This window comes from Aethalodelphis obliquidens, unplaced genomic scaffold, assembly GCF_003676395.1.
Source record: "Aethalodelphis obliquidens isolate GAN/ISIS:26980383/991018 unplaced genomic scaffold, ASM367639v1 scaffold21, whole genome shotgun sequence".
Lineage (NCBI taxonomy): Eukaryota > Metazoa > Chordata > Mammalia > Artiodactyla > Delphinidae > Aethalodelphis > Aethalodelphis obliquidens.
Genome location: NW_020837965.1, coordinates 23,560,943 through 23,588,606, shown reverse-complemented (window position 1 = coordinate 23,588,606; position 27,664 = coordinate 23,560,943). Strand labels below are relative to the sequence as shown.

Below are 27,664 nucleotides of genomic sequence, written 5' to 3'. Positions count from 1 at the left end.
TGTTAGCTCTAAAATAATGAGCTCTCTTTCATCGTGGAACCATTTGTTATGATTTTGTCTACTCCACCTTTTATGATTTTGACGACTCTAAGTTCCTCATAAGTGAAACCATACAATATTTGTCTTTTGGTGACTGGCTTCTTTCACTCAGCATGATGTCAAGGTTCTTCCACGTTGTAGCATGTGTTAGAATTTCCTTCCTTTTTAAGGCTGAATAATATTCCACTGTATATCACATTTTACTTATCCATTCCTCTGTTGATGGACACCTGGATTGCCTCCATGGTTTAGTTATTGTCAATAATGATGCTATGAACATGGGTGTACACAGACCTCTTTGGGACTCTGCTTTCAATTCTTTTGGGTATGTATCCAGAAGTGGAATTGCTGGACCATATGCTAATTCTACTTTGAATTTTTTAAGGAACCGCTGTTCTGTTTTCTGCAATGGCTGCACCACTTTACATTCCCACCAACAGTGCACATTTCTCCACATCCTCACCAACACTTGTTGTTTTCTGTTTTTTTTTCTTTCTTTTTTTTTGCGGTACGCGGGCCTCTCACTGCCGTGGCCTCTCCCGTTGCAGAGCACAGGCTCCGGACACGCAGGCTCAGCAGCCATGGCTCACTGGCCCAGCCGCTCTGCGGCATGTGGGATCTTCCCGGACCGGGGCACGAACCCGTGTCCCCTGCATCGGCAGGCGGACTCCCAACCACTGCGCCACCGGGGAAGCCCTGTTTTCTGTTTGTTTTGATAGTAGCCATCTTAGTGGGTGTGAGATGGCGTCTCACTGTAGTTTTGATTTGCATTTCCCTAATGAGTAGTGATGTCGAGCACCTTCTCACATGCTTACTGGCCATTTGTATGTCTTCTCTGAAGAAATGCCCATTCGAGCCTTTTGCCATTTTTTGAGTGGGTTGCTAGTTTTTTTGTTGTTGCTCCAGGAACACATGCACAGTTGCCTGTCAGGGGACTGGAGGTGAGGGGTGGGCCGCTGCCACTGTGCTAAGAGCTGAAACTGACTGAAATTAACTGCAACTTACCATCCAAGTCTTTCTCTGGAAGTTGCAAGCCTTCAATAGACTCTGGCTTTCCAAAACAGTTCTATCAGGCAGATTCTGCCAGCTGCTGTCTAGGTGGAGAGACAGATTCCTGCTGGTTCCTACTCACCATCTTCCCAGAATCTTCTCTCAAACCCCCCACTTAAAAGTCAACTTTGAGGTATAATCTACACACAATAAAATGCACATATTCTAAGAGTTTTGACAAAAATACCTGTATAACTACCATCTCCATATCTGGTTTTTTTTTTTTTTTTGCGGTACGCGGGCCTCTCACTGTTGTGCCTCTCCCGTTGCGGAGCACAGGCTCCAGACGCGCAGGCTCAGCGGCCCTGGCTCACGGGCCCAGCCACTCCGCGGCACGTGGGATCTTCCCGGACCGGGGCACGAACCCGTGTCCCCTGCATCGGCAGGCGGACTCTCAACCCCTGCGCCACCAGGGAAGCCCCATATCTGTTTTTAAAGATGAATGAAAAATAGGATTTCACAATCTCCCTTGGCAATTCACTTCTAACAGCCTAATGAGATTGTAATTTCTCCTTAAAATTCGAAATAGAAAGTGTTCATGTAACGGTTTAAGCTCATTCATAAATATGTAATAAAACTGTCTGCCTAATACATCACAACCAAGCAGTTTCAGTCAATATGCTAATCAGCGGCCAGATGAAACCCAAGCGCTGCCTATTTCTCGGACCTCCAGAGCACTTTCTCATCCCGTGAACCACGTCCTCTCACCCATAAACTCTCTATGCCTCACCCCCAGCTCTCTCAGAGAGTACAAAATTCCTAAACTTACTCGACTAAAAGAAGCGGGCATTTGGTCCCAAATAAAAATCAGCTGGAGGACTGACTCATAAGAACAGAGAGCAGGGGTCTGGTCACCTGGAGGAGAAAGATAACACCATAGCCAGTTTCACTGATGGCCTCTTTACAAGGTTTGGGGATGGGTTTCCACACAGCTCTTAACTAAGTCCAACAGTATTTTAAGAGCAGGGAGAATGTGTCCAGCTGTGCAAATGACGAAACTGAGGTTCAGTAACTTGCCTAAGACGACACAGCTAAGTGCGTGGCACGGCTTGACCTGGGCTGGAAGGACGAGTGAACCGTGGGCATGGGAGACAGTGCGCCAGGTGGGAGCACAGCAGGGTCTCCAGGGTAGCTGTAAGGCTGCTGTGCATCCGCCCTGCTTGTCACATGGGGCAGGTGATTTGGGGCTCCGCAGGAGACTGCTGCACCTGGACGGGGAGCATGCCTGGTGGAGTGCAGGCTTGGGGACGTTGTGTGGGCAGGAGAGAGGTTGGCTGGGTGGCAGGGGCTGCATCCCAGCGGGTCTCTAGTCCCACCTGCAAAGCAGAGGTGGAATTCGATGCTGGGGTGATGCAAATGAACACCAGATTCTGATTCATTCTTATAAAAGCAGAGAAACTCCATGTCTCAATGATACGGATAAGATTAAAGAAGAGATCAATATAATCACATGAGCAATGCATTAGTTCATTGTGATTTTCCCTTTTTCATCTTCACGTTTAGGGTTTTAGATTTTTAATCCAAGTTTCAACAGGTTGAAACTAGACCAGGCAGGCTAAGTATTTGCAGTTGGGCTTAATGAACATGCAATTATCTTCTTCCAATCTCCATTCTTCTTTTAAAAAATTTACAAATTTAATCCAATCAAAACTCCAATGGTCCACTGACAAAGTGCTCTGTAAGGTTCCTGATGTGCGTGTCAACTTTGAGAACTGTCCCTACTACAGTTCTATATTTAATGAACCTACGAGGGGCCTGGCAATCGTAGTTGACTATGGTTTCAGTAAAAATTCACATAACGTTAGCTTATTAGCATTAGGCCATCTTATGTAAGATATTTCATAAATGAAAACATGTAATAAAATGTGACTGAAATGGTTATCAGATGATCCATTGAAATGCTCTAGGTTTGTGGTTCTCAGGATGCCAAAGAACCCCTCCACAAGCCCACACCCTCTGGGCGATTCTAATGCACGCCAAAGGCTCTGCTTCACTGGCTCCCAGCATGCACCTGTGTCTGGGACTACCGCTCTGAACCTCCCACTTCAACCAAAGGCCAGATACAGGTTATTAGCCGCTGAAACCTGGACCTCTCACTAGTGCCTGCGGAATTGAGAAATTGTCTGAAAGATTTAGTTCTCAGTCCATACGGTTAACTTCAGGAAGCAACTGCTCACCTCTCACCATCCCTGCACAACATAACATCAACCTTAAAGGGGATTTACAAAGCAGTCTCACTTCCACCTGAGCTCATCCTACACAACCCATCTGCGGCAGTAGGTAGGTGTCTGCTAGCGAAGAAACGTAATCATGAGGAAGCCTGGGGAAGGCATTCTGGCTTATTCATGATTTAACTTGAATTTTCGGCTAGCTAAAACAGCCTATGTGTGGCCTAGCAAACATGCCGTACACCTGCTTTACTCACTAAAGAAAAGGGTGCCTTGACCAGAAGTAAAGAATACCCACGTTAAAAATGAAGATTAAATGCCTCTCTTCCTGGGACGCCGGTGCTGCTCTGCCCTCAATGATAAGATTCCTTTTCCAGGCACCAGGTGCCGTCCTGACTTGCTGTGTATGTGCTGTTCTGTTCTTTCTTTTAAACGTTGAAGAAATGTATCCCTGACTTGTGTGAAGTTCTTTGTTCCGACGCAATATAAAACTGCTGAAACCATGCTTCTCTGGAGCAGTGCCGCAGAATTATCTGAGAGGCTGTCTCCTGGGCTTTGGTCCTCACTTTGGCTCACTTCTATGATTATTTCCATCTACATTGCTTGGCGTAGCTGGCAGGATATCAGAAAAACCCACGTGGGGTCACCTGGAGTCTACTTTTCTCCCCCCAGCCTTTGATATTTATTTATTTATTTATTTAGGGCTGCATTGGGTTTTAGTTGAGGCACGTGGGATCTTTCGTTGTGGCACACGGGATTCTCTCTAGTTATGGCGTGTGAGCTCCAAGGCGCATGGGCTCTGTAGTTGCAGCACGTGGGCTCTCTAGATGAGGCGTGCAAGCTCAGTAGTTGTGGCGCACGGGCTTAGTTGCCCCGCAGCATGTGGGATCTTGGTTCCCTGACCAGGAATCGAACGTGCGTCTCCTGCACTGGAAGGCGGATTCTTTACCACTGGACCACCAGGGAAGTCGCTGGAGTCTACCCTGGATGGATGCTGGGCAGCAAACACGGACTCTTTGAGCCCCAGCCCCAGCCCCCCAGCTTCACAGCACTCTTGAGGTTGGTTGGTTCGGTGAGTTTTTCCTGATGTCTGGATCTTCTTGTATGAAGTGGCAGTCCATGACTTTTATTTGAGCTGCTACCTTAAGACCTGGACTCTTAAGGGGGTACCAGTACATTTCCTAGGTGAAAGGAACCTAGCGGGAAGTTCCAGGCAAGGGATCTAGATGGAGTTTCCAGGTAAGAAACCTAGAAGAAATTTCCAGGCAGGAAAGGCCTAGAAGGAACTTTGGGGTAAACTGGGTTGGTTGACTTTTTTTAAAATGTGGCTTAAAATTGGAAAGATTTGTACTGTATAATAAAATGAAACTGAAATAAATCAGGAAATTGTGCTTCTAACGCCTAACGGCTCCCAGACAGTCCAGCCACTCACTGGAACTCCGGCTGGCTTCTACAATTGTAGAAATGACATAGCTCTAAAATGGCCAGAATGGGACTCTTCTGACATTCTAAAACTGAGTTTTGCATGTGCAATTAAAGAAAGCTGGCTCGGGCTTCCCTGGTGGCGCAGTGGTTGAGAGTCCGCCTGCCGATGCAGGGGACACGGGTTCGTGCCCCGGTCCGGGAAGATCCCACATGCCGCGGAGCGGCTGCGCCCGTGAGCCATGGCCGCTGAGCCTGCGTGTCTGGAGCCTGTGCTCCACAATGGGAGAGGCCACAACAGTGAGAGGCCCGCGTACTGCAGGAAAAAAAAAAAAAAAGCTGGCTTGATAAAACATTTTTTTTCAAAATTCTGACCTGAGACAATAAAAGTACTCCTTTTTATGCTTGAATAAAAGTATTCAAGCAAATTTGAAGGTATAACTCTTATCATGTCCTTGAAATGCAAGCACAGCCCACACTGCCTGAGACCACAGCCTTGGCTCAACTAGTAGAACCTAAAACTGCAGAAAAGGGGAAATGAGACCTTTAAAAACTCGAGCAGGAAAACTATGAGATCTCTGTCTGTCTATCTGGATGTGTGTATGTCTGTATGTACATTATAAATAGAGCATGTTTCTACCTCCAAATGATATTATCAAAATTAATTTGAAAAAGAGCTCTATTTAATTGACTTAGAAGTAAGTGCTTACCAACGAAATATTTCTAACTATAACAAGAAACTAACCCCTCACATTTTTAAAGTATCATATGATCCAGGATTAATCTTTAATAAATGAAAATAAGTTTAAGTTGTTGGTTTGGTTAACACAGACACGTCTTTAAGTCATCAACATTAAGTATAATACTTTTATTATACCTAGGTTTATTGAAAGTCAATTAAGGGACTTCCCTGGTGGTGCAGTGGTAAAGAATCCGCAGGGGACGTGGGTTCGATCCCTGGTCAGGGTACCTCAACTGGAGCCCATGTGCTGCAAACTACAGAGCCCATGACCCTTGGAACCTGCGAGCCACTAGAGAAGAGAAGAAAAAACCCGCACACCACAACTAGAGAGAAGCCTGCGCACCACAACGAAGGGCTGGTGCGCCACAACAAAAGATCCCGAATGCCTCAATGAATATCCCGCGTGCCGCCACTAGGACCCGACGCAGCCAAAAAAAATCCCCAAAAAATCTTAAAAAAGAAATCAATAAGCTCATGTTATCTCTGTTCCAACACTTGTCAACAAGAAAATTAACTTGGTATGATGATGTTTTCATAAGTAGGGAAATAGAGACACATGAGATAAAAGTTTTTAGGTAAACTCTTTAAGAATGATTATGTTTTATATATAGTACGTTTACTTAAAAATAGTTCCTCCAGATTTTGGTAACTTGAAACTTTTGCTAAGTTAATATAAATTATGGAAATTCATTAAATATACAGATAATTTCCAAATAAGATAAAATACTAAAACATTAATTGCTAAGCAAATCTAAGTTTACCTCTTTGTCTTCTTATTAGAGAAAAACTAAAGATGTTTGGGTTTATTTGGACACACATCTTATACCACATTGAGAAAAGAAATTACGCTATAAGGAGATGTATGTTTCTAGACGTTATAGAAAATTTTCGTAAGTTTGCCAATCGGGAAATGTTAATATGAGAAACAGTTCACAATTGTTTGCTTCTTGGTTTTTGCTAGAGATTAATGTTTTTTAAGGGTTAAAAATTATATATGTAATTCATGCTCCTAGAAATATTAAGGGAAATATTTCAGTATACAAGGAAAATAAGGTTTTCAGTAAAAGAAGATATGGAATGGAAATGCATTTTGTTAAGGGAAAAGAAAGTGATTTTGTCCTGAAGCATCTCAAAGAGAGAGATTAAACTAATTAGGTTTATTTGGTGTTTATTTGGTATGTTAAATAACATGGGAAGCGTGGTCAAATAAAAGATAACGTTAAGCCTTGTTAATGTTCTGTCTATATAAGTATATATTATAGGTGTTCCAGAAATTATATGACATTCTTGGAAATCTTATATGTCCCGACATAAAATGCTATTTGTCATCAAAATTGAGGCTCACACTGAAGGGAATGAACCCAAGTATTAGGGAAATACTCCAGCTGACTTTCAGGCAAAGGCAACAACAAAATCTGTAAAGATTATGTAACGATGTAGATACAAAAAATTTTCTGCTTCTACAAAAGTTAACCCCCCATTGTTAGACTTCTGCCATCCTGACGCTTGTGACATGGCAACAGTCTGCTCCTAAATCAGATAGTTAAGATGGGTAGACAACAGCTGTGAGTTTTAACAGCCAGGGCTATGGGAAACCCTTGACGGTTGCTTGGCTCTCCCTGTTCCCTGGAAAACCCCATTTTTGTTTGATGGGTTAAAGCCTTCTCTTGCTGCAAGGCTAATGTCCTCACAATGACAAAGAAACTGTTAGAAATTGTGTTTTCCACTTGGGATATACTTTCCACAGTGTCCAGTGATCCAAGGCACCCATGTCACTGGGCAAATCATATAAGCCTTAACAAAAACCTTACAAATTTCTTGAAATTATCACTGTCACTATCACCCTCAATCATCAGGCAAGGTCAACAGAACTGATGGAAAAACTGGACTCAAGTGGAACAAAAATTAATTACATGGGATTGAATGAACTGATAAATATGATTATAATTTGTGTGACTTTCATCTGAAATATTACTGGCTTTTAATCTTTGTTTTCCAGATAAGGGAACCTTTCCCCTTAAGCTAATTATGACTTACAGCAATTTAGTAAATTATACCTTTGTAAACAGAATTGAAGCATTTATCTTTTCTTTCTACCTGACCTCTCCAGAATTTGGAAACTCTTAGGTTCCCAGCAGCCTTTCCAGGTGAATAAGGAAGGCCCCTTCCTGGCAGGAGCAGTAACCTCAAGATATTTTGGACCTTGAGAAGAGAGGAATTCACCTAAGTCTGTAGGTACTGCAGGCAGGATCTAATGGCAAGTCTTTGGTGTGGCTTTCCTGGCTTTGAGAGGGCTTTTGAAAGTTCAATTTGAAATTCCCTATGAAAAGTTCCAGCAAAGCCAAATTTAAAAGAGCCTAGGGCTTCCCTGGTGGCGCAGTGGTTGAGAGTCCGCCTGCCCGTGCAGGGGACACGGGTTTGTGCCCCGGTCCGGGAAGATCCCACATGCCGCGGAGTGGCTGGGCCCGTGAGCCATGGCCGCTGAGCCTGCGCGTCCGGAGCCTGTGCTCCGCAACGGGAGAGGCCACAACAGTGAGAGGCCCGCGTACCACCAAAAAAAAAAAAAAAAAAAAAAAGAGCCTATATGATCAATTACATTTATGTAAGTAATCAGGCCAAGTTTACTGAAACCAGACGTATTTTGCAAACAATTTAGTCTTAATTTGACTATATTTGGTAAAAATGAGGATTATCTATTTATTTAATACAAAATTGTATATATTTATTTAAAAGCCTGCATTTTCTTCCCTGGACTTAAAGCACAGCATGTTGAATCCTGGCCATACGAGTTACTATGAAATTTCTCTTTACTCACATGTGAATTTGGGGTGGGGATGGGCATCAGATTAGGTTCTTTTTTTTTCATCTTTAAGATTATTTCAAGGTCAAGTTATTTGCTTTGTTAGTTTTTCAAATACTTATTGGCTAAAATGAGGATAATTTAGAAAGAAAAATTATGTTTCAATAATATACCTTTGTGGATACTGAGGTTTTATATATATTGAGGTTTCTGTATTTACTACCTACATCCAAGATGCTTCTTTGTTGCTATGTTACATTAAAGTTTAACTGAATTATTAACAGGATATTCTAAGCTTGTTTCTGAAGCTGATTACAGTTATTTATCTTTGGACGAAGATCAGATGCACCATGACCTGCCCCCAGGAGATTATGAATACTGTAAAAGACATTTTTTAAAAAACTCTCTCTCCAACCTAGATGGAAGGACCCTTATCAGGTACTCCGCACAGTGAAAGTGAAGGGAATTGACTCCTGAATTCATATTCCCCACCTAAAAAGGGCCTCCGCACCAGACTGCTCTATAGAGAGGACCGCTAACCTCAAACTCACCTTAAAACAACCAACAAGCCAGGTAGAGAAGATGACAACAACAGCAGACAGCTGGCCCGCAAATCCAGACTAGGTCTGGAAGACCCATCCTACTAGTGCAATTGAACTGTTTGCTAAATGTTTGTCTCCCTATCAAAACTGAAGGTTACTGTTTCGCTTTTAGCTATATTTTTGCCCCAATGTTCAGGATGGAAAAAAAATTCTTTAGTAAAGTTATCACAGAGTATAGCTACTGGGGGAAAATCTAACCAATTGGTGGATCTGTCGTCAAATTCCTTGGTCAATACAAGACCGATATAAGCCCCTCATAATACGTATCACTGACTGTTCAGGTTTTCCTAATGTGACCACTCACCCAGACTAACCTCTCTCTAGCCTAATCTTTCAGGTTCAAACTTTTCAACCTATTAATATGTCCATCCCTTGTCGGATACTATCCTCAGTCCTTAGAGACTGAGTACAACTTACCCTAGGGCTCCTTGATCTGTCCCTTACTTAACTGAAAAATGTCTTTTAGAGAAAAATGCGAGTAAATTATGCCAGCAACTACTGTATATTAAATACCATGCAAATGACCTTTGGAAAGTCTACGAGAGAAGTGATCCATAGTTTAATATTGTGTTGACAGGCTTCTCTGGTGGCGCAATGGTTAAGAATCCATCTGGCAATGCAGGGGACACAGGTTCAAGCCCTGGTCCGGGAAGATCCCAACATGCTGCGGAGCAACTAAGCCCGTGCGCCACTACTGAGCCTGCTCTCTAGAGCCCGTGACCCACAACTACTGAGCCCGCGAGCCACAACTACTGAGCCTGCATGCCACAACTACTGAAGCCCACGCGCCTAGAGCCTGTGCTCCACAACAAGAGAAGTCACCGCAATGAGAAGCCTGCGCATGGCAACGAAGAGCAGTCCCCACTCACCGCAACTAGAGAAAAGCCCGTGCGCAGCAACAAACACCCAACACAGCCAAAAATAAATAAATAAAATAAATAAATTAAAAAAAAATTGTGTTGACAAAACTCCCAATTCATGAGGCTATCAATGAGAGCACTCTGGGAGGGATCACCTGTGCTCCCCCAGGTTTTGTCTTCATAGGTGGTATTGGAATTGACCCACCTTCCCAAGGATGGGCACATACATTTCTTAAAAGCTGACAAACAGAAGGTTTACTCTTATTGGGACATTATGTTACTCCATTGTCTGTACATCAGGAAATAGACGAACCTCCTTTGTCTCTTCATTACAGAGTCAAGAGAACCATGTTAGCAAGATACTAAGATACCTGGTGGCAAAATCTTTGGGGAATATTAATTCCTAGTGCAGGAATGTACGTTTTACATATTGTTACAAAAAAGATGATCAGAAATCTATCAGCCACCATTGGTTAAATAGCCAAAGAGACGGCCAAAAGCATTGCAGCACAACAGACATCCCTAAGTTCCTCAGCCCAAGTAACATTAGATAACAGGGCTGCCTTAGATTCTCTACTGGCTAAACAAGGGGGTGTTTGTGTTATTATTGCTCATACTGTTTGTTGCACTTATATCAGTACCGCTGGAGAAACTGAGATGCACCTAGAAAGAATGTCCCAGAAGGCAAAACGCTTATAACATATAAGAAAAACTGACCCTTTAAATGATCTGTTTCGTTGGCTCCCCTCAGAAATAGGCAACTTTTTTGCTCTGCTTTACAGATGATTATCATTTTCATACTGTGTATGATTATTCTTTTCCTAGCCGTCAAGTTACTCATGACATACATCACTGCTTGCTTTAGGCCTGCTGCTCAAAGCACACGTACAATGTTTGCATGACAATTTGATATAACTGAAAACACATATCGCCTATAAAGTATTTCCCAATTAGCATACCTCTGTACTTGTTCACTATGTCTGCTTAGTTTCCCCCTAATGTGGATAACTAGGCAAATCTCCACACATATATAAACAACCAAAAAGGGGCCAAGCACCGAGGGACATGATGGACACAGGGCAGGCGGCAACCACCCTGACGTCAAGGGACAAACATTTTGATCGTCAATGCTTTCTATTGAAAGATTTATGATCAAAAGAGGCAATTAACGCAAAATTTTTCACATACAGAGACGTGGAGAAGTCATTCTGGCTCATACATGATTTAACTTGAATTTTACACTAACTAAAACAGTCTGTTTGTGGCTTATCAAACATACATCAAACATACATCTGCTTTAATCATTAAAGAAAAGGGTGCACTGACCAAAGTAAAGAATGTCCATGTTAATTTACATTCCCATCAACAGTGCAGGAGGGTTCCCTTTTCTCCACACCCTCTCCAGCCATTTATTGTTTGTAGATTTTTTGATGATGGCCATTCTGACTGGTGTGAGGTGATACCTCATTGTAGTTTTGATTTGCATTTCTCTAATGATTAGTGATGTTGAGCATCCTTTCATGTGTTTGTTGGCCATCTGTATATCTTCGAACCTAGGGGCAGGACAGGAATAAAGACGCAGACGTAGAGAATGGACGTGAGGACACGGGGAGGGGGAAGGGTAAGCTGGGATGAAGTGAGAGAGTGGCATAAACATACATACACTACCAAATGTAAAATAGATGGCTAGTGGGAAGCAGCCGCATAGCACAGGGAGATCAGCTCAGTGCTTTGTGACCACCTAGAGGGGTGGGACAGGGAGGGTGGGAGGCAGATGCAAGAGAGAGGGGATATGGGGATATATGTATTTGTATAGCTGATTCACTTTGTTATACAGCAGAAACTAACACACCATTGTAAAGCAATTATACTCCAAGAAAGATGTTAAAAAAAAAAGAAGAATGTCCATGTTAGAAATAAGGATCAAATGCCTCCTCTCCTAGGATGCCAAAGCTGTTACTCCTTCAATGATAAGACTCCCTTCCTAGGCACCAGGCGCCATACTGACTCTCTGTGTACATGTTGGTCTGTTTTCTTTAACCTTGCAGAAATCTACCCTTGACCTGTTTGATGTTCTTTGTTCCGACAAGACATGAAACTGCTGAAAACCACACTTCTCTGGAGCAGTGCCTCAGAGTTATCTGAGAGGCCGTCTCCTGGGCAACAGTCCTCAGTTCGACTCCAGGAAAGCTCTTTTCTACCCCTATTATAGACTGGTTTATTGATTACTTCCCTCGACACTGCCTATGTCACTGACTGCAAAGGCGGCATTTATCACGGTCAAGCCTGGCAGCTGGAGTGAGTGTACTGGTCCTTCCCAGCATCCTGGGGGTCAGCTCCACCCATAAAGCTTAAGAATTGTTTGCTTTTCCTCTAGCTGCTAGCACAGCATCCAGAACTTGCATGAGACTGAAGGAATGAGAAGAAAGCCCTCCTAGTTTGATGTCTTCTCAGCAAAGCACAGCCCAGGGAGCCGCGGCGAGACGGCTGCAAACGCAGGCTGGGGTTTCGCAGCAGTTTCGTGTGTGTGTGTGTGTGTGTGTGTGTGTGTGTGTGTGTGTGTGTGTGTGTGTGTGTCTAAAATCTGTAAATACCTGAATCCGAAAAGGAGCCAGCCGGTAATCTACAATAGTATAGCCCACGTGCCTGAAAGATCTCGTGCGCAAGCAGAAAACTCATAATGATGATCACAGTGTGCTTTGCATCTAGTCAGATGCACTGTAGTTAGTCTGTCTGCATTCGTGCATCAGCTAATATTCGCTGAGCATCTATTCTGTCTAGGTATATATTACCTCCTCTTCGTACTCTGTTGCATCTCCTCTCAGCTAGGTGCTGGGCACACAGTGCCGAACAAGACACTGTGGGGCTGGGGGCCACGGCCCGAGGATCTGGGGCCACCACCACTGCCACGGCTACTGCTGACATCCCATCCCCCATGTCATCTGCGTAATGCTCTGCTCTTCAGAGAGCACGTTCACACCTCCTCCTTTGGTTGAGCCCCACAATAACTTGTCTGATTTGACAAGGGACAGCTGGCTAATGAAGAGAGGGCACTGGGTCCACATGCAGCCCGCCCTGATTTGGCCCAGGCTCATCACCTCTGCCCCACACAGCCTCCAGTCAATGACTCTAAAACCTGAGAGGCAGAGTTACTGGTAGTGAGAGCTCTCTGGTCTCCAGGGGACAGTCATTAGTATAACTGACAAGAAACAGAAATGGACTCCCGAAAGGACCCTGCTATGTTAGCAGGAGCTAATAGATAAAAAGCAGCTGTAGATGAGGCCCTCCTGCACTCAGCAGAGGTTCAAAGTAACTAAGAAAATGACGAGAAGCACATAGGAGGATATGCAAAATATTGCCTGGGATGAACAGAACAAAATATGACACTTAAAATGTCGAGTGAAGTAAGGTACTTCTCAACATGGAGAAAAGGTTCCCAAGGTGGCTGTGCAGTTGTCTGTTTAGGATAAGAAGTTATAAGTCTTTGGGTGCAAGGGTCTAAAAAGGGTATTCTTTCTATGAGGTTACCTCTAGAGAACAAGAACACAGCCCCACCATGAGATAGGTACGACCGTCTATCAGCTTATAAAATGGAAGACTCCTACAGAGTGACGGCAATTCAGTCGTGGCCAAGTATTTCCAAGGACTAAAACTGCTATTTCCAAGAGTGCTCACATAGCTGAAGGTCCTACATATCACGGAGAAGGACTGCTTCCTAAACCAAAAGCATAAATGACGAGGCTTAGAAACGATGACCTACCCAGTAGCCACGAGCATCCCAGGAACCCAAGCTGTCAAAAGGACTCAGGAGCCAAACTGAAGTGGCCAATAATGGATAAATGGTTCCACGTACCATAACTATCCCAGACTGAAACATTCCAAATACACTTAAATTCATAACGGCACCAAAAACACCACCACCAGCAACCGATCATTGTTAAAGGGAGCAGAGAACAAACTCACTATCTTGGAAACCGGTAAATAAAGGGAAAGAAGCTAAGCATTTATCTTGGTTAACTCTACCATATGACTGGGTAACAAAACAGTATACTATTTGGGTAACAAAAAGTAGATGAAGGGAAGTTTCTCTTTAGAGAAGTACTATATCTGATAAATGAAGAAAGGCTAAAATAGAAAAACCAGTCCCCGTACGGATCTAAGTGTTGGGCAGTGACGGCTCTAATGGCATAGACAGTGAGACAAGCAGACCTCATGTGTCTCTTGTAGGAAGAGGAGACCAATACACATAGAGGCGGAAGCGGATCGAGATCCCAAATTACATTACAGGAAATATGGGGGACAGAGGGACGTGTTAAGCAACACCACAGAGATGCACTCACAAAAACCCAGAGTGTGGAAAATGCTCTGGGAAAAATGAAGCAGCTTGTTCAACAAATGAACTGCAAGCGAGGGTGGCGTGTGTTTGCCTGTGTGTGTGTGGAGGGAAAGAGAGAGAGGCGGAGAGAGAGAGAGAGAGAGAGAGAGAGAGAGAGAGAGAGAGTGAGCGCCTATGGAGTAAAAGAGACTTATGAGTACAAAATGTGCATATGGGGACTTCCCTGGCAGTCCAGTAGTTAGAACTCCGAGCTTTCACTGCTGAGGGTGTGAGTTCGATCGCTGATCAGGGAACTAAGATCCCGCAAGCCATGAGGCGTGGCCAAAAAAAAAAAAGAAACCAACCAAAATGGACATATGATCAATGTTCCTAGCAGCATTATTCATAATAGCCAAAACACAGAAACGATCCAAATATCCCCTGATGAATGGATGAACCAGACATGACATATCCGTAAAATGGGATACTATCTAGCAGTTAAAAAGGAATAAACTACTGATACACACACAATAACATGAATAACCTCACAAACATTATTTTAACTAAAAGAAGTCAGATGCAACAGGTGACGTGTTGAACGACTCCATTGACATGAGATGTTCAGAAAAGACCATTTATGTTGCCTAGGGCTGGGGGTGGGAGTAGAGATTAATTACTAATAGGCAGGGAGGGAACTTCCGGGGGTGATGGGAAGGTTCTACAACTGGATGGTGGTGATGGTCGCACAACTCTACAAATTTACTAAGCATCACTGAATTGTACATTTCATGAAGAGTAAAATATTGTACGTAAATTATACCTCAATAAAGCTGTTTAAAAAGCGTCCTCATATTCTTTAGATCTCTCTAGTTATTAACATTAACAGATGAAAGGATAAGACGTCTGGAGCGGCTTCAGAAACAACATGGGAGGGGGCAGTGGGTGGGGCTACGGGTGAACAAAACGGCTAAGAGTCGATAATTATTGAAGCTGGGTGATGGGTACGTTGGGGGTTCATTATGCTATTCTGTCCAATTTTGTCCCTGTTTGAAATTTTCCGTAATAAAAAGTTAAAAACACACAAGTAAACTGCTTCAAAGGCACCTAGCAAGAAAGCACGAGTGCATGAGAGGCTATTATAAATATAATAAAGGTGCTTTTTGACAGGCTGAAACAAACAAACAAAAAAACCCACACAAGCATAGTGACCCAAAGAAGGGAGGTTGAGAACGCCCAAGCGCCACAATTATGTGCCGATATAGTTTAAATTTCGCTCCTGAGGGGGCCTGTGAATGTTTTTTCTTTACAGACATCTACAGAGAACTTCATCAATCTGTCAGAGTGAATGGACCGTATTCTAACCTGGTGAGTAACGCATTACAGACAGCTGTTCATTTCCATCCGTGTGGACGGTGACCAAGTCTTTCGTTTCTGTGTCAAACACGAACCACCTGTTGTAAACATGGGGAAAAGTACAAATCAATTGTTTAGCGAGAAAATGAAGTAAGACTACTACAGTCACAGCAAGGCTATTAAAAAAAATTAACCTAAGAGCTTAAAAATGCTCTGTATTTGCTTAATAAGAATTCTTATTCCCAGCTTTCATTTAAAGAAAATTTCCTACATATGAGCAGTTCCTAAAGATAGGAGCAGCAAACTGGGTACTACGGGAAATGATTCAGTTACTGATGCTATGGCAGGGTTCCCTGGTGTTTGAGTTTTGTCACTTACACATTAAAGGAGAGAAAGCCCTGGGCAGGGAAGATGAACCAACACCTACCCCCAGCCTGTGGCCAGAGGAAGCAGCAAAGGGGCCACTGCACACGCTCACCCAGAGATCTGGCCCAGGGCAAGGCAGGATGGGTACAGGAGGATGGGGCCGGGACAACCTCCAGGGCTGCTGCAAGCAGAGCTGGGCCAGCACCTGACCTTCTGTGATGCGGGTGTGCAACCAGCTGGGTGAAAGAAATGACCCAGAGAATGGCAGAAGGGCGAGTAGAGGACTGGCCTTTGAATTTAGCCTCTCTGGGCTCAGTTTCCCCAACTGTAAAATGGGAATAAAGGCCCAGAATGACTTTGCAGGTCCAGCGTCCAATCGGTCAAATTATAATGGACACGGAAGTGCTCCGAATCCTCTAATCAGGACATGGTACTCGGTCAATGTTTGTTAAATGGCGGGAAGATTGAACTCTCCTGCCCACGTGTTCTCAAGTAGTGGCAGTGAGTGGGACCCCAGTGTTTTCAGGGATGAAAAGGCATGTGGACTCCCTGCTGCTGCCGTTTCAAACCTTGATGACACACACCCATCAGCGTGTCCATCGAGCCAGAGTCACCATCCACTCCGGGCCCTAGTCGGCACCACTCAAGGGGACTGGCTGACCCCTGACATCTGGATTTGGCATCTCAGCTTTGCTTCCTTGCATCTCTAACAACCATTTACCTTTAATGTGTGCTATTCAACTTTTTTAAAAAAACATAAATTTAATTAATTTATTTTTGGCTGCCTTGGGTCTTCGTTGCTGCATGTGGGCTTTCTCTAGTTGCGGCGAGTGGGGGCTACTCTTCATTGCAGTATGCAGGCTTCTCATTGCGGTGGCTTCTCTTGTTGCAGAGCACAGGCTCTAGGCGTGCGGGCTTCAGTAGTTGTGGCACGTGGGCTCAGTAGTTGTGGCTCATGGGCTTAGTTGCTCCGCCGCACGTGGGATCTTCCCGGACCAGGGCTCGAACCCGTGTCCCCTGCATTGGCAGGCAGATTCTTAACCACTGCACCACCAGGGAAGTCCCTGTGCTATTTAACTTTAACAGAGGTCAGAATAGAAGAAGCAGAGAGACCGGGGCTGTCTGGGCTGTGCCTTTGAAACATCGTGTTAAACTGCCCCATCGAGAGCTAAGCCTGGTACCAGGACCAGGGGTGGGGGAGGCATAAACAGAGCGGAAGGATTAAGTTGCATGTTCCATCTCTCTTCCTCCTACAGGGCACTGTCTGTGATTCTGAGCAGCTGGCACTGTCCCATACCCTGTCCTGCCACACAGACTCAGCACGTCGCTGACGGCAGTAACTGGCTGGCAGCCGTTCTTCAGAGCCTGCTGAGTTGGAAGCTTCATATGTCTCTAAGAGAGGTCAAAGGAGTGTGTGTGAGTGAGTGTGTGTGTGTATGTGTGTGTGTGTGTGTGCAAACATTTTCACGAAGGATTCTGTTGGATACAAGGTGCCCAACTCTTAAGATGTTGCCACCTATGACTTATAGATGGTTACTCTTTCTTTATACATACTCTTAAGTTCCTAGCAACAGAATCTAAGTGGTATTCTTTTTTTTGAAGCATAGTTGCTGTACAATATTTTATAAGTTACAAGCGTACAATGTAGTGATTCACAATTTTTAAAGCTTACACTCCATTTATAGTTATTATAAAATATTGGCTCTATTCCCCATGGTGTACAATACATCCTTGTAGCTTACTGTATACCTAATAGTCTGCACCTCTTACTCCCCTACCCCTGTGCTGCCCCTCCCCACTTCCCTCCCCGTAAGTGGTACTCTCTTTAGAGAGGAGGGGATCACCAATGGTATATGAATTAAGCTATAATATGCGTAGATACTATGACAAACAATATAAAAGTATAATCGAATTTTATGAAACAAGGATATAATAATAACCACTGAAATCGCCTGCCAGGCGACCCCAGGAGCTTCTTCGTCCATTGTCTCCCTCAGTCATCAGCGTACGGCCAGGCAGATATATCGTCACAATTTACAGAGGAAGAAACAAACTCAGAGAGGTCATGTAACTGGCTCAGAGACACACTGCGGCTAAGTGGCGAAGCTGGGATTCAAGCGCAGAGCTAGTGCCTCGCATATCAGAGGCGCTTTGGCAAATAAGTGTTGGCTGAATCCAACATGAGGCTCAGGAGCTGGGCAGCTTTCTCTAAGTCTGACAGGGCAGCAAGAAGAAGCATTTAAAATTCGCAGTGCTTTGAAATGCTGTGTTGCCCCATTCCAAAGTTGAGAAGCCCCACAATCCTGTGTGTGTGGAGCTGGGGCCTCTTCTGGGAGAGGGGTCCACAGCTTCCCTCGGCTTTTCCCAAAGTCCAAAACGTGAAGGGCCACTGCCTCAGGTTTCACTTTCGAGTTCGGACTTAATTCCCGGCAAGTCATTAGGAGCTCGGAGAGGCAGCCAAGAGCTACCCTGTGCCTGTCGCTGGGGAAACACAGACAACAAGCCTCTTTCCCATGAACTTTGAAAGCACAAGCCATGCTGACATGCACTTACCTCCCAGTCAGTGTTCCGACTGCAACCACAGACCCTGAAGGATGAAAACCAGAAGACTGAGCTGGATCCTAAAACATTGTAAAGGAAGTGTAAATTGATGGCCAGACACAGTGCGATCACATAAAACACACACAAGCACAGCTGTAATCCCTTAGGGCTACGTGGCCCCATTTAAAACATCTCTTTTCTCTCCAGAGAGGAAAACATTTTCCTACTTTAATGAAGGTCATGTCTCAACAATACTAAATTTTTATCCTCTTATAATTTTTCTCTTTCTGTCTTATAGCCTTTCACAGCTACAGTAATCAGATGACAGATCAACAAAGACACGCTCCTCCTCCAAGTCTTGGAAGTTCCTTCAGTTGACCCCCATGCTGAGTGGGAAGCTTGTGCTCCATCTGTCTGGAATTATGACCCCTGCACCTAATGCCATCAGGTCGATACTGGGTAAACGCCCCCCACTGGGTGCAAGACACCACGGTAGCCCTAGACGGATCTCAAGATGAGCAGGGCACATTCCAGGTTTGGCTCTAGTGGGACACGTACGTGTTTGTTCCTAACAAGGTGAAACGAGACTGATGAGAGAGGTAAAAGGAGCTGGAGACGGAGCATTAGGTGAAGTCAGACGGGGAAGCTGGGCCGAGGCATGCTGGTGCTGGAAGCCTTTGACTCAGGCCTTCCGGTATAGGTGAAGGCAGACATGGACACACCAATATTTTTTTTGGATCGAGTGTTAAGGGGACAAAAATATGGTCAAGGAGGTAGAAGCAACACAGTTTGGGGCATGTTTGAGGAATGGCAGGTAGAGTCAGTAGGTTTACAGGGTGGGGACCGGGAAAGCGGAGAATGCTACGGAGGATGCTAGTAATGTGGGCTGCACTGCCACGTCAAGGGCTGTGATCATCAGGAAAAACACAGTGAGAATAACTGTTTCCTTTCACTAACAAGAAGGACGTGATCAAATCTATGTCTTAGATCACTTGGTAGGAGTGCTCAGGACGAACTGAAGTGAGAAGAGATTAGTCACAGGAAGACCAAGAAAATAGGAGTACTGGAAATGGAAATGGAAGGAGGCACTGAGGTACCACTGGAGAACCCGAAAAAAAAAGAGAGAGACCAGAGAGAAACTCTCCAGGGACTGATGACGTTACTGCGTTGCTTTTCCAAAGCGGGAGCTGTGATTAAGCTCAGGGCCTCCACTGACACACAGAGAGAAATCACGTGCACTTGAAGCTTTACTGCCTAGTTGATTTGAGGCTCATACCATTTTTGAGATGAAGACACTTGAGTGTTTCTGTCTAGTGGCCAGTGGGTAAAGAAGCTACGGAACTGCAGATCTTTCTGGGCTCCAGTTTGGCGCCTGTGCCCTGATGCCAGGCTGGTGATGGAGTAACTGGCATTGCTTTTGGCCAGAGTGCCGTGTAGACCGAGGCCACAGGGAAGGCTGCTCTCCTGGACCATCACTGTCCCTGCTGCATCAGTGGCTGTCAGCTCTGCACCAGCCCTTCATGTATTCGCCATTCCATCTGATCCTCCAAGCCCCCACCAGGGGACGGTCACGACATGGGACGCCACTTCCTGTAGCTATGCCCTGCCACCTGGGCCACTCCCGCTCTGCCCTCTGGTGGCGGTGTCACCCCCAGGCCTGTCATCTCAGTGATCAGCTCCCCCAGTGACCAGCCAGCTCCAGTCTCTTACAGACCTTCTCCAAAAGCAAAGGGCAGGGGCATCCCTGGTGGTGCAGTGGTTAAGAATCCGCCTGCCAATGCAGGGGACATGGGTTCGAGCCCTGGTCCGGGAAGATCCCACATGTCACAGAACAACTAAGCCCGTGTGCCACAACTACTGAGCCTGCGAGCCACAACTACTGAGCCCGTGCGCCTAGAGCCCGTGCTCCGCAACAAGAGAAGCCACCGCAATGAGAAACCCATGCACCGCAACGAAGAGTAGCCTCCGCTCGCCGCAACTAGAGAAAGCCAGCGTGCAGCAACGAAGACCCAACGCAGCCAAAATTAAATAAATAAATAAATTTATTTATTAAAATAAGCGAAGGGCAGGAGGACCAAAACACGGACCCAGCACATCAGGAAATGCTGGCAACTCTGCGGGGGCCGAAAGGAGGACGTGTGGGGTCTACAGAGGGGCAACCCCTTGCCTGGGGCTGGATGTGTCATTAAGGGCATAAGTAAGATGGGAGGTGTATTTCACTCACTACAGTAGGCTGTGGCAGGAGACCCTGACTTTGGGAGTCAGACTGAGCTGGGGGTGAACACTGGCTCCATCATGGATTCAGGGACCTTGGTGAGCTATTGACTTACCTAAGCTTCAACTTCCTAATCAATAAAATCAGGGTAAAAAACTTCAACCTGCAAGGCTGCTGCAAGGATTAAGGATAATACGTGTACAATGCTGGGTATGCAAACAGTGCTCGGTAAGTGCAGACACTGCTGTGTGGTATGTAGGGAAAGGATACTTCAGCACTCTGATGTACAACTGGAGTTCCGTTTGCAAAGGTCACAGACATGCTGACTTTAAACTTTACCATCAGACTCAAAGCGCAGAGATAAATTAAACTGTACGCTGTAAGAATAGTTAATAAATCCTCATTCAAAAGGTACTCTGTAAATAGAATGCAGGCTCATAACGAGGGTTTTTCAGCCTTTAAGCCAGAAGAGATTGCACTTGGGAAACCCAGCAACCAACTCGGAAAGGCTCACTTGCTGTCCAAAAATGCAACAGCAAACTTCCGAACTACATGGATGAGACCACTTGAGGCAATGTTTAAAGCAGTGCAATTTGAAGGAGATAAAGTAAGTGACATTTGCATTGGGACGAATTTATATCACTATTAATCTCATGCAAAAAGAAAAATCAACACGTTCCAGATGAATTTTTATAAGAAAGATGGAATATAACATGCATGTCTACCTCTATTATTTTGTTCCAGACAGGCCGGTGACCAACAGCGTCCCACAGGGTGGCGTGCCTGTCATGCCCACAGGTCAAGAACTGAGGTTTTGAGGCGTGGATGGCCAGTCCCCAGAGCTCATCAGTGTGACCCTACAAAGAACCGAGACAAACAGAAGCTCTCTGAAATATTACAGCCAACACCCAGGAGCCCTGCAGCACCATGAACCATGGCTTACTGCACACGCTGGAATTTCTCCCATCTGTTTTTCTTCCTCGCTGACGGAAGCCGAGGAAGGTGATGTTACTATAAAACACAGGAAAAATCTCCTCTTTGTAACTCTGTCTTATGTTCTACTATTGCCCAGAATGAACGTGTTTGGTGGGCTGGCTGGGCTGGCGCGTACCTGAGTGATGGGTGTGAAGTCTCCGGACAGTGTGCCCTGTAGGACAAAGTTTCTGGTGGTGCCTATCAAGATCACAGCGCCTTTCCCCTCAGCCACTGTCCGTATGGGACCAAACTGTTCTGGAATCTGCATGGAAAAGATCTCCAATGTCATTAAATTCTGAGCTCCCTCATTCAAAATACTTGTTTGTTTATTGTGATGACAGCTCCTGTCACAATGACATACACACATGCATGTGCTATGGAGAGAGAGAAAGTACGTGAGTGAATGATCCCAAATCTTACATTTAAACTCCAAACATTTAATATACCTAAAAAAAAATCAGCAATAGTAAGGTTTTTTTTTTCTTTTTTATACATTTATTTATTTAGTTAGTTTTAGTTGCGTTGGGTCTTCATTGCTGCGCACGGGCTTTCTCTAGTTGAGGTGAGCGGGGGCTACTCTTCGTTGCAGTGCGCGGCCTTCTCGTTGAAGTGGCTTCTCTTGCTGTGGAGCACGGGCTCTAGGTGCGCGGGCTTCACTAGTTGTGGCTCACGGGCTCAGCAGTTGTGGCTCACGGGCTCTAGAGCACAGGCTCAGTAGTTGTGGCGCACGGGCTTAGTTGCTCTGCGGCATGTGGGATCTTCCCGGACCAGGGCTCGAACCCACATCACCCACATTGGCAGGCGGATTCTTAACCACTGCGCCACCAGGGAAGCCCAATAAGGTGGTTTAAAAAACAAAGAATAAAACATTTTTGTCTTGACAAAATATAAAAATAAGAAATACAACTGAGTAGTTTACTCTTGTTATGACTTCTGATAGCAGAACCAGGTAAAATTTGGAAAGTAAAGAATATGTAATCTGCTGTAATAAGAGTTCCTAAACATTTTTTATAACTTAAAAGGTTAAATTCTTTGGCGACTTCATTTAGTTTTGAAATCCACTTCTCATGTTGGCAAACATATATGATTATCTAAGTGTTAATAAAAATAATTTCAAAATACACCAGCCAAGAACAATTTGCTATGATAAAACAAACAGAGGTGCTTGCACTTTATAAAAAGAACAGAAAATCGCAGTGAAAGCCTGGGGTGGACTCCAGGCACCGCGGTTCTGGGACGGTGAGGCGCAGCCTGTCCTCATACAGACTGTCTACTTCCAGCGCGCTCTGTTAGCACAGACTAGAGAAAAGTGGGTAACAACCCACGCTAACGAAGAGGACTTACAGGTACTTAAAAATGATGAGCATCTTCTATAAAACTAGGTGAGACTCTGGAGTATTTGTTATGATTGGGTTCATCAAATGCTGGTCAAATCTTATTATAAAAAAATGCTACCGCAATTAAAGTCTCCATGAAAGGAAGGTGATTTCCAAAACTCAGAGGAAGGCCTTCCTTTTTTTTTTTTTTTTGCGGTACACGGGCCTCTCACTGTTGTGGCCTCTCCCATTGCGGAGCACAGGCTCCGGACACGCAGGCTCAGTGGCCACGGCTCACGGGCCCAGCCGCCCCGCGGCATGTGGGATCTTCCCGGACCGGGGCACGAACCCGCGTCCCCTGCATCGGCAGGCGGACTCTCAACCACTGCGCCACCAGGGAAGCCCAGGCCTTCCTTTATGAAGAGCAGGAATCAACAAAACCAAATTCTCATACTGTCAGAGCACCATGCCACGCTGCTCTCTGATGTAACTGTGCTGTGTGCATCTGACTTAGAAGTTGGAGAAGTTCTACAAGGTGTCCATGCTATGCTAGAGAGGAAGAAACTCAACCTTCGGATTGATGCCGACCTTGATATCTGTCTGCTCATAATTTCCCAGGGCCTGGGGGAGAGAAAATTCAGTGAGTGTGTAGAAGGGATATTGAATTTCTTGCCTCCGGCTCCTGTTGGAGTCCAGGTCTGCTAACCAGGTAATAAGGAGGTGAAGGAGATGCCAAAAGGGGTCAGAGCTCCAGAGATGGTGTTGGCACTCAGCCACGCACAACGTAAATACTCAGTGAACACCAGTTCAAAGTGAAAATGTCTCCAAAGTAACACGATGGAAATTAAAGTGAAAAGAGAAGAGACGTTTTAACGATTAATCAAAATGTGGATAAATGTTCCCTTGGAAAAGTGAGATTGGGTCTTTGATAAAAATATTCTAGATGTGAAACGCGACCACCTCACGTTTTATAAACCTAATTCCCTTTTAGTACTTAAACTGCCTTCGTGATTTTGGTAAAATACTACCCCGTTTAGGAAAATTTTATCTAAACAATTCTCAAAACGGTAAGCTGAAGATTTCAAACTAACAAGGAAACTGGTCAGTATAACAGTTTAACGTTCAAAACGAATGTCAATAGCATGACTTGCTGTCTTACCTCGGTTTTATGAAGTTTCTGGTAGTTTCCATCCCAAGAAATGAGCTTCCGGTCTTTCCCTCCTCCCGACACCAGCGTGCCGTCCCTCAACATACAAAGTGCAAAAATACCGCCCTCGTGGGCCCCTTGAACTGCGTAGCTTATTCGATTCGTACCTAAACACAGCAAGACCAAGCTGAGGACATCGTCAAAGGCTCACCTCTGCCCATCTCATTTCATTTTTGTTTTAAAATGCGATACTGTCGGTTAGAACATCATTGCAGTGTGACTCTATCAAGGATCCACTTTCTAGAAGTTCCCAGAGCACCAGACAAGCATGAACTGAATTACTTTATAATTAAGGAAAACAGGGGGAGGGGGTTGGGGGGAGGGACAGACTGGGAGTTTGGGAATAGCAGATACAAACTATTATATATAGGATGGGTAAACAACAAGGTCCTACTGATAGCACAGGGAACTATATTCAATATCCTGTGATAAACCATAATGGAAAAGAATATGAAAAAGGATATATATGTATATGTATAACTGAATCTCCTTGCCGTACAGCAGAAATTAACACGTTGTAAATCAACTATACTTCAATAAAATAAACTAAGAAAAAAATAATTAAGGAAAACACGCTAACACGAAGCATAGTGTGTGAAGAGTACAGCCAGACTACATGTGGCTGAGAAATGAGCTGTGTGTCTCTGGACAGGTGACTTAACTGCTCTGTCTCAGTTTCCCCCTTGGTGTAATGGGGCTACTGCTTATCCCACGGGATTGTTCTAAGGGTGGAATGAACTGATGTATACATAGAGTCCATGGCACCCAGAGTAGCAGGGATACTACAAAGGTCACCATATTAATCTGAAATTACACTGATGGGTCTGTTTTCACCTTCACCCCCAACTCAAATACTAAAACCCTTGAGGACAGGGATAGTGCATTTTTCCTGGCACATGGCAAGCACTCATAAGTGCTCACTGAAGAACTTCCCTGGTGGTCCAGTGGGTTAAGACGCCGAGCTCCCAATGCAGGGGGCCCGGGTTTGATCCCTGGTCGGGGAACTAGATCCTGCATGCCGCAACTAAGAAGTCCGCATGCCGCATCTAAGACCCAGTGCAGCCAAAATAAATAATAAGTAAATAAATAAAGAAATAATTTAAAGTCAATAAATAAATGCTCATTGAACTTGACCAAATAAATGTTTCTGAGTAAGGAGACCTCCTCACCACACTGTTCGCCCACTGACAGCGGGGATGCCCATCTGACTCACGTTTGCTCAGCACCTAGCATGCTGCCTCAGACAGCACTCAGTCAGCGTCTGCCAAGCACTATGTGGACCAGAGAAGTTCAATACTGTAGAGCTAAGTAAACAGTCTTCGATGATTTCACCATTATAAGTTGTTATCAGATCTCCTAAATAAGCTATTAGCTCCATTATAATGTCTTGGGCTTAAAGAGCCTTTTAGAGCGACAGAAGTCCACAGCTTACTAGTCTCATTTTCCTCAGTCCCAGTGTTTTGGTTCCAAGTTACACCCGCACACATGCATGTATGTACCTATGTACCTTGGAATCGAATAGTAAACCTGGAAATGATATTAACAGACAATTCTTACAGGAGCCACGTTTGGCTTCATATTTATAACATCACCCAGAAATGTCTGCTTTGGGAGGAATCACGTGTTACCTTTTCCCCATACCAGGATGTTGCCACTTGAATCTCCGGTGATGGTGTCACCATTTTCAGAAAATGTCACACAGAGGACAAACTTTGGCTTTTCTTGCTTCTGCAGAATATTTTAAAAGAACACGTATATACAATCAAGACATCCTTTTGTTTGTATTAATACCATCTAGAAGCACAGTCACCCCAAGCTGGATAGTGTCAGCTTCTGCTACCACGCTGTGTACCTTTCATTCTTATCCACCATTACGTAACTTATGCCCTGAGATTATCTGGTCTAAAGTAAAGAGATTTCTGCTACTTATCAGGTTGAAGGCAGTTCGAGCAGAGGAGGGTGTTGGAGAGGCTAAGGGGCCGTGTTGCTGTGACTACGGCCTGAAGGATGGGCCTGGCATCCTCTGACTCAGCCTCTGGGCCCACAGGGCAGCAGGTGCCCTTCCGGCGCTCTCGCAAGGCCCGCAGATGCTGGACTAAATGGCACAGAGACTGCCCATCGCTCTCTGCAGAGTCCCACTGGGGTCTCCTGGGCGCCTTCTTCCTTGCTCTTTGCAGCCAGCAGGCCTCGGCGAGGGCCCAGCCCCTGGGCATCCTTTCCTGGTGCTTCTGCCTGTGTTGATCCTTCCTTCTCAGCATCACCAGTGTTATCCATGAGACACGAGGGGCTCCCCAGCTCTGCCAGGGATCTCCAGGAACAGTCTTTATCACGACACCCCCGCATTTGCCCATTAAAACAAATTCTAGCACTGGGATGCCTCGAAGCTTCCTTAAAAGCTAGGTGACCGCAAGTACCATCGGTGAAAAATAAAACGACAGATGCAATTTCACTTTACCTCGAATAATCCTTGCTTCTTAATAAGGGAACTTCCTTCTAGTGTCCAAAAGTAGAGATGGGACTTTCCACAGGTAACAATTATATTCGTGTCCGTGGGGTGGAAATCCGCAGCAAATACAGCTTCATTAGAACACTTGGTGCAAAACAGGAGAATCAAATGTCTCAAGTCTCTGAAGACACTTAAGAAAATAAATACAATCTGAACCACAAATAAATAATTCATCAAGGTAAGCACTAGGCCTCTTGGTATTTTCTCCCACTGAATTCGTCTTTTGGAATCACTGAACTTGTGTCTGTACGTGCCGACCCCTCTCCTCCTCGTCTGTCTCCCCCACTGCACTGAGCCCTGAGGATGGGGCCACGAGGTCATCCTTCCGTATGGGGACTCACAGGAACTGGGACACAGCAGGCACACAGTGAGCTCTGGCTGAAGGGGCGGCCGGGGAACTAAGAATTGCAGGTTCATCACCATCGAGTGACTGGAAGGGCCCCGGCGTCTGGATCGTATTCGGCTCCATCGCTCCTGGCCCACTTTGGCTGCCCTGCTTGTCTGGGGAGTCCCTCCTGATACGGATCCCCAGGTCTCTGCCGGTGGTTTGCCGACCAAGCCTGGAATCCAGTAGGGGATCTGGCTCTTTGGGTACCACTTCACCACCCTCACCCTGCTATCTTGATTTCCACGACTTGCACCCTGGTCCCACGAATCAGACCCTGATGGCTCTTTGTGCTTGATAATTCAGTTATACATTCTTAAACCCGGACAGTAACTTGCGCTGACTGCTTCCAACCCAGCGACATGGCAAGAACTTAAATACTTGAGCAGACTATTAGAAGGCATAGCTACAGCATAAAAATAGTTATTTAATGCCTTATTAGAACACAGGGTCTGCATCCCACACACAAACAAGAGAGAAAGTTATGTAAGTGGGGTGATCCAATGGTGCTCCTAATGTTAGGTAGGTAAAGTGATCCAACGGTGATGCTAATCTTAGGTAAGTCAGGTGGTCCAGTGGTGATGCTAATCTTAGGTAAGTCAGGTGATCTACGGTTAATGGATGCCAGGGTGAGAAATCTGAAGTCAGTTCTATAAAAATAGATCCAATCATGGTTTTAACAGGAGGAAAGCATGAGAAAGCTCAAGGAAGGTACACTGACATAAGGAAAGTCCAGTGGGTCCCACTGCAGGAAGAGCACCGCTGGGAGGACCCCATTCCGGAGTCCACTCAGCTCGGGACA

General features: G+C 45.0%; 1 protein-coding gene across 3 annotated transcripts in view; it reads right to left on the bottom strand.

The window, feature by feature from the left end:
* The window catches only part of EML1 (EMAP like 1), a 143,332-nt gene that overhangs the window by 7,032 nt on the left and 108,636 nt on the right, over window positions 1-27,664 (bottom strand). For all 3 annotated transcript variants that reach the window (XM_027120555.1, XM_027120556.1, XM_027120557.1), the window contains 7 exons: window positions 26,427-26,561; window positions 25,600-25,699; window positions 23,924-24,078; window positions 21,585-21,710; window positions 21,199-21,330; window positions 18,271-18,338; window positions 15,361-15,449 (listed from right to left, as the gene is read on the bottom strand). In XM_027120555.1, coding sequence (XP_026976356.1) covers window positions 15,361-15,449; window positions 18,271-18,338; window positions 21,199-21,330; window positions 21,585-21,710; window positions 23,924-24,078; window positions 25,600-25,699; window positions 26,427-26,561 — 805 coding nt within the window. The remainder of the gene's footprint in view (window positions 1-15,360; window positions 15,450-18,270; window positions 18,339-21,198; window positions 21,331-21,584; window positions 21,711-23,923; window positions 24,079-25,599; window positions 25,700-26,426; window positions 26,562-27,664) is intronic.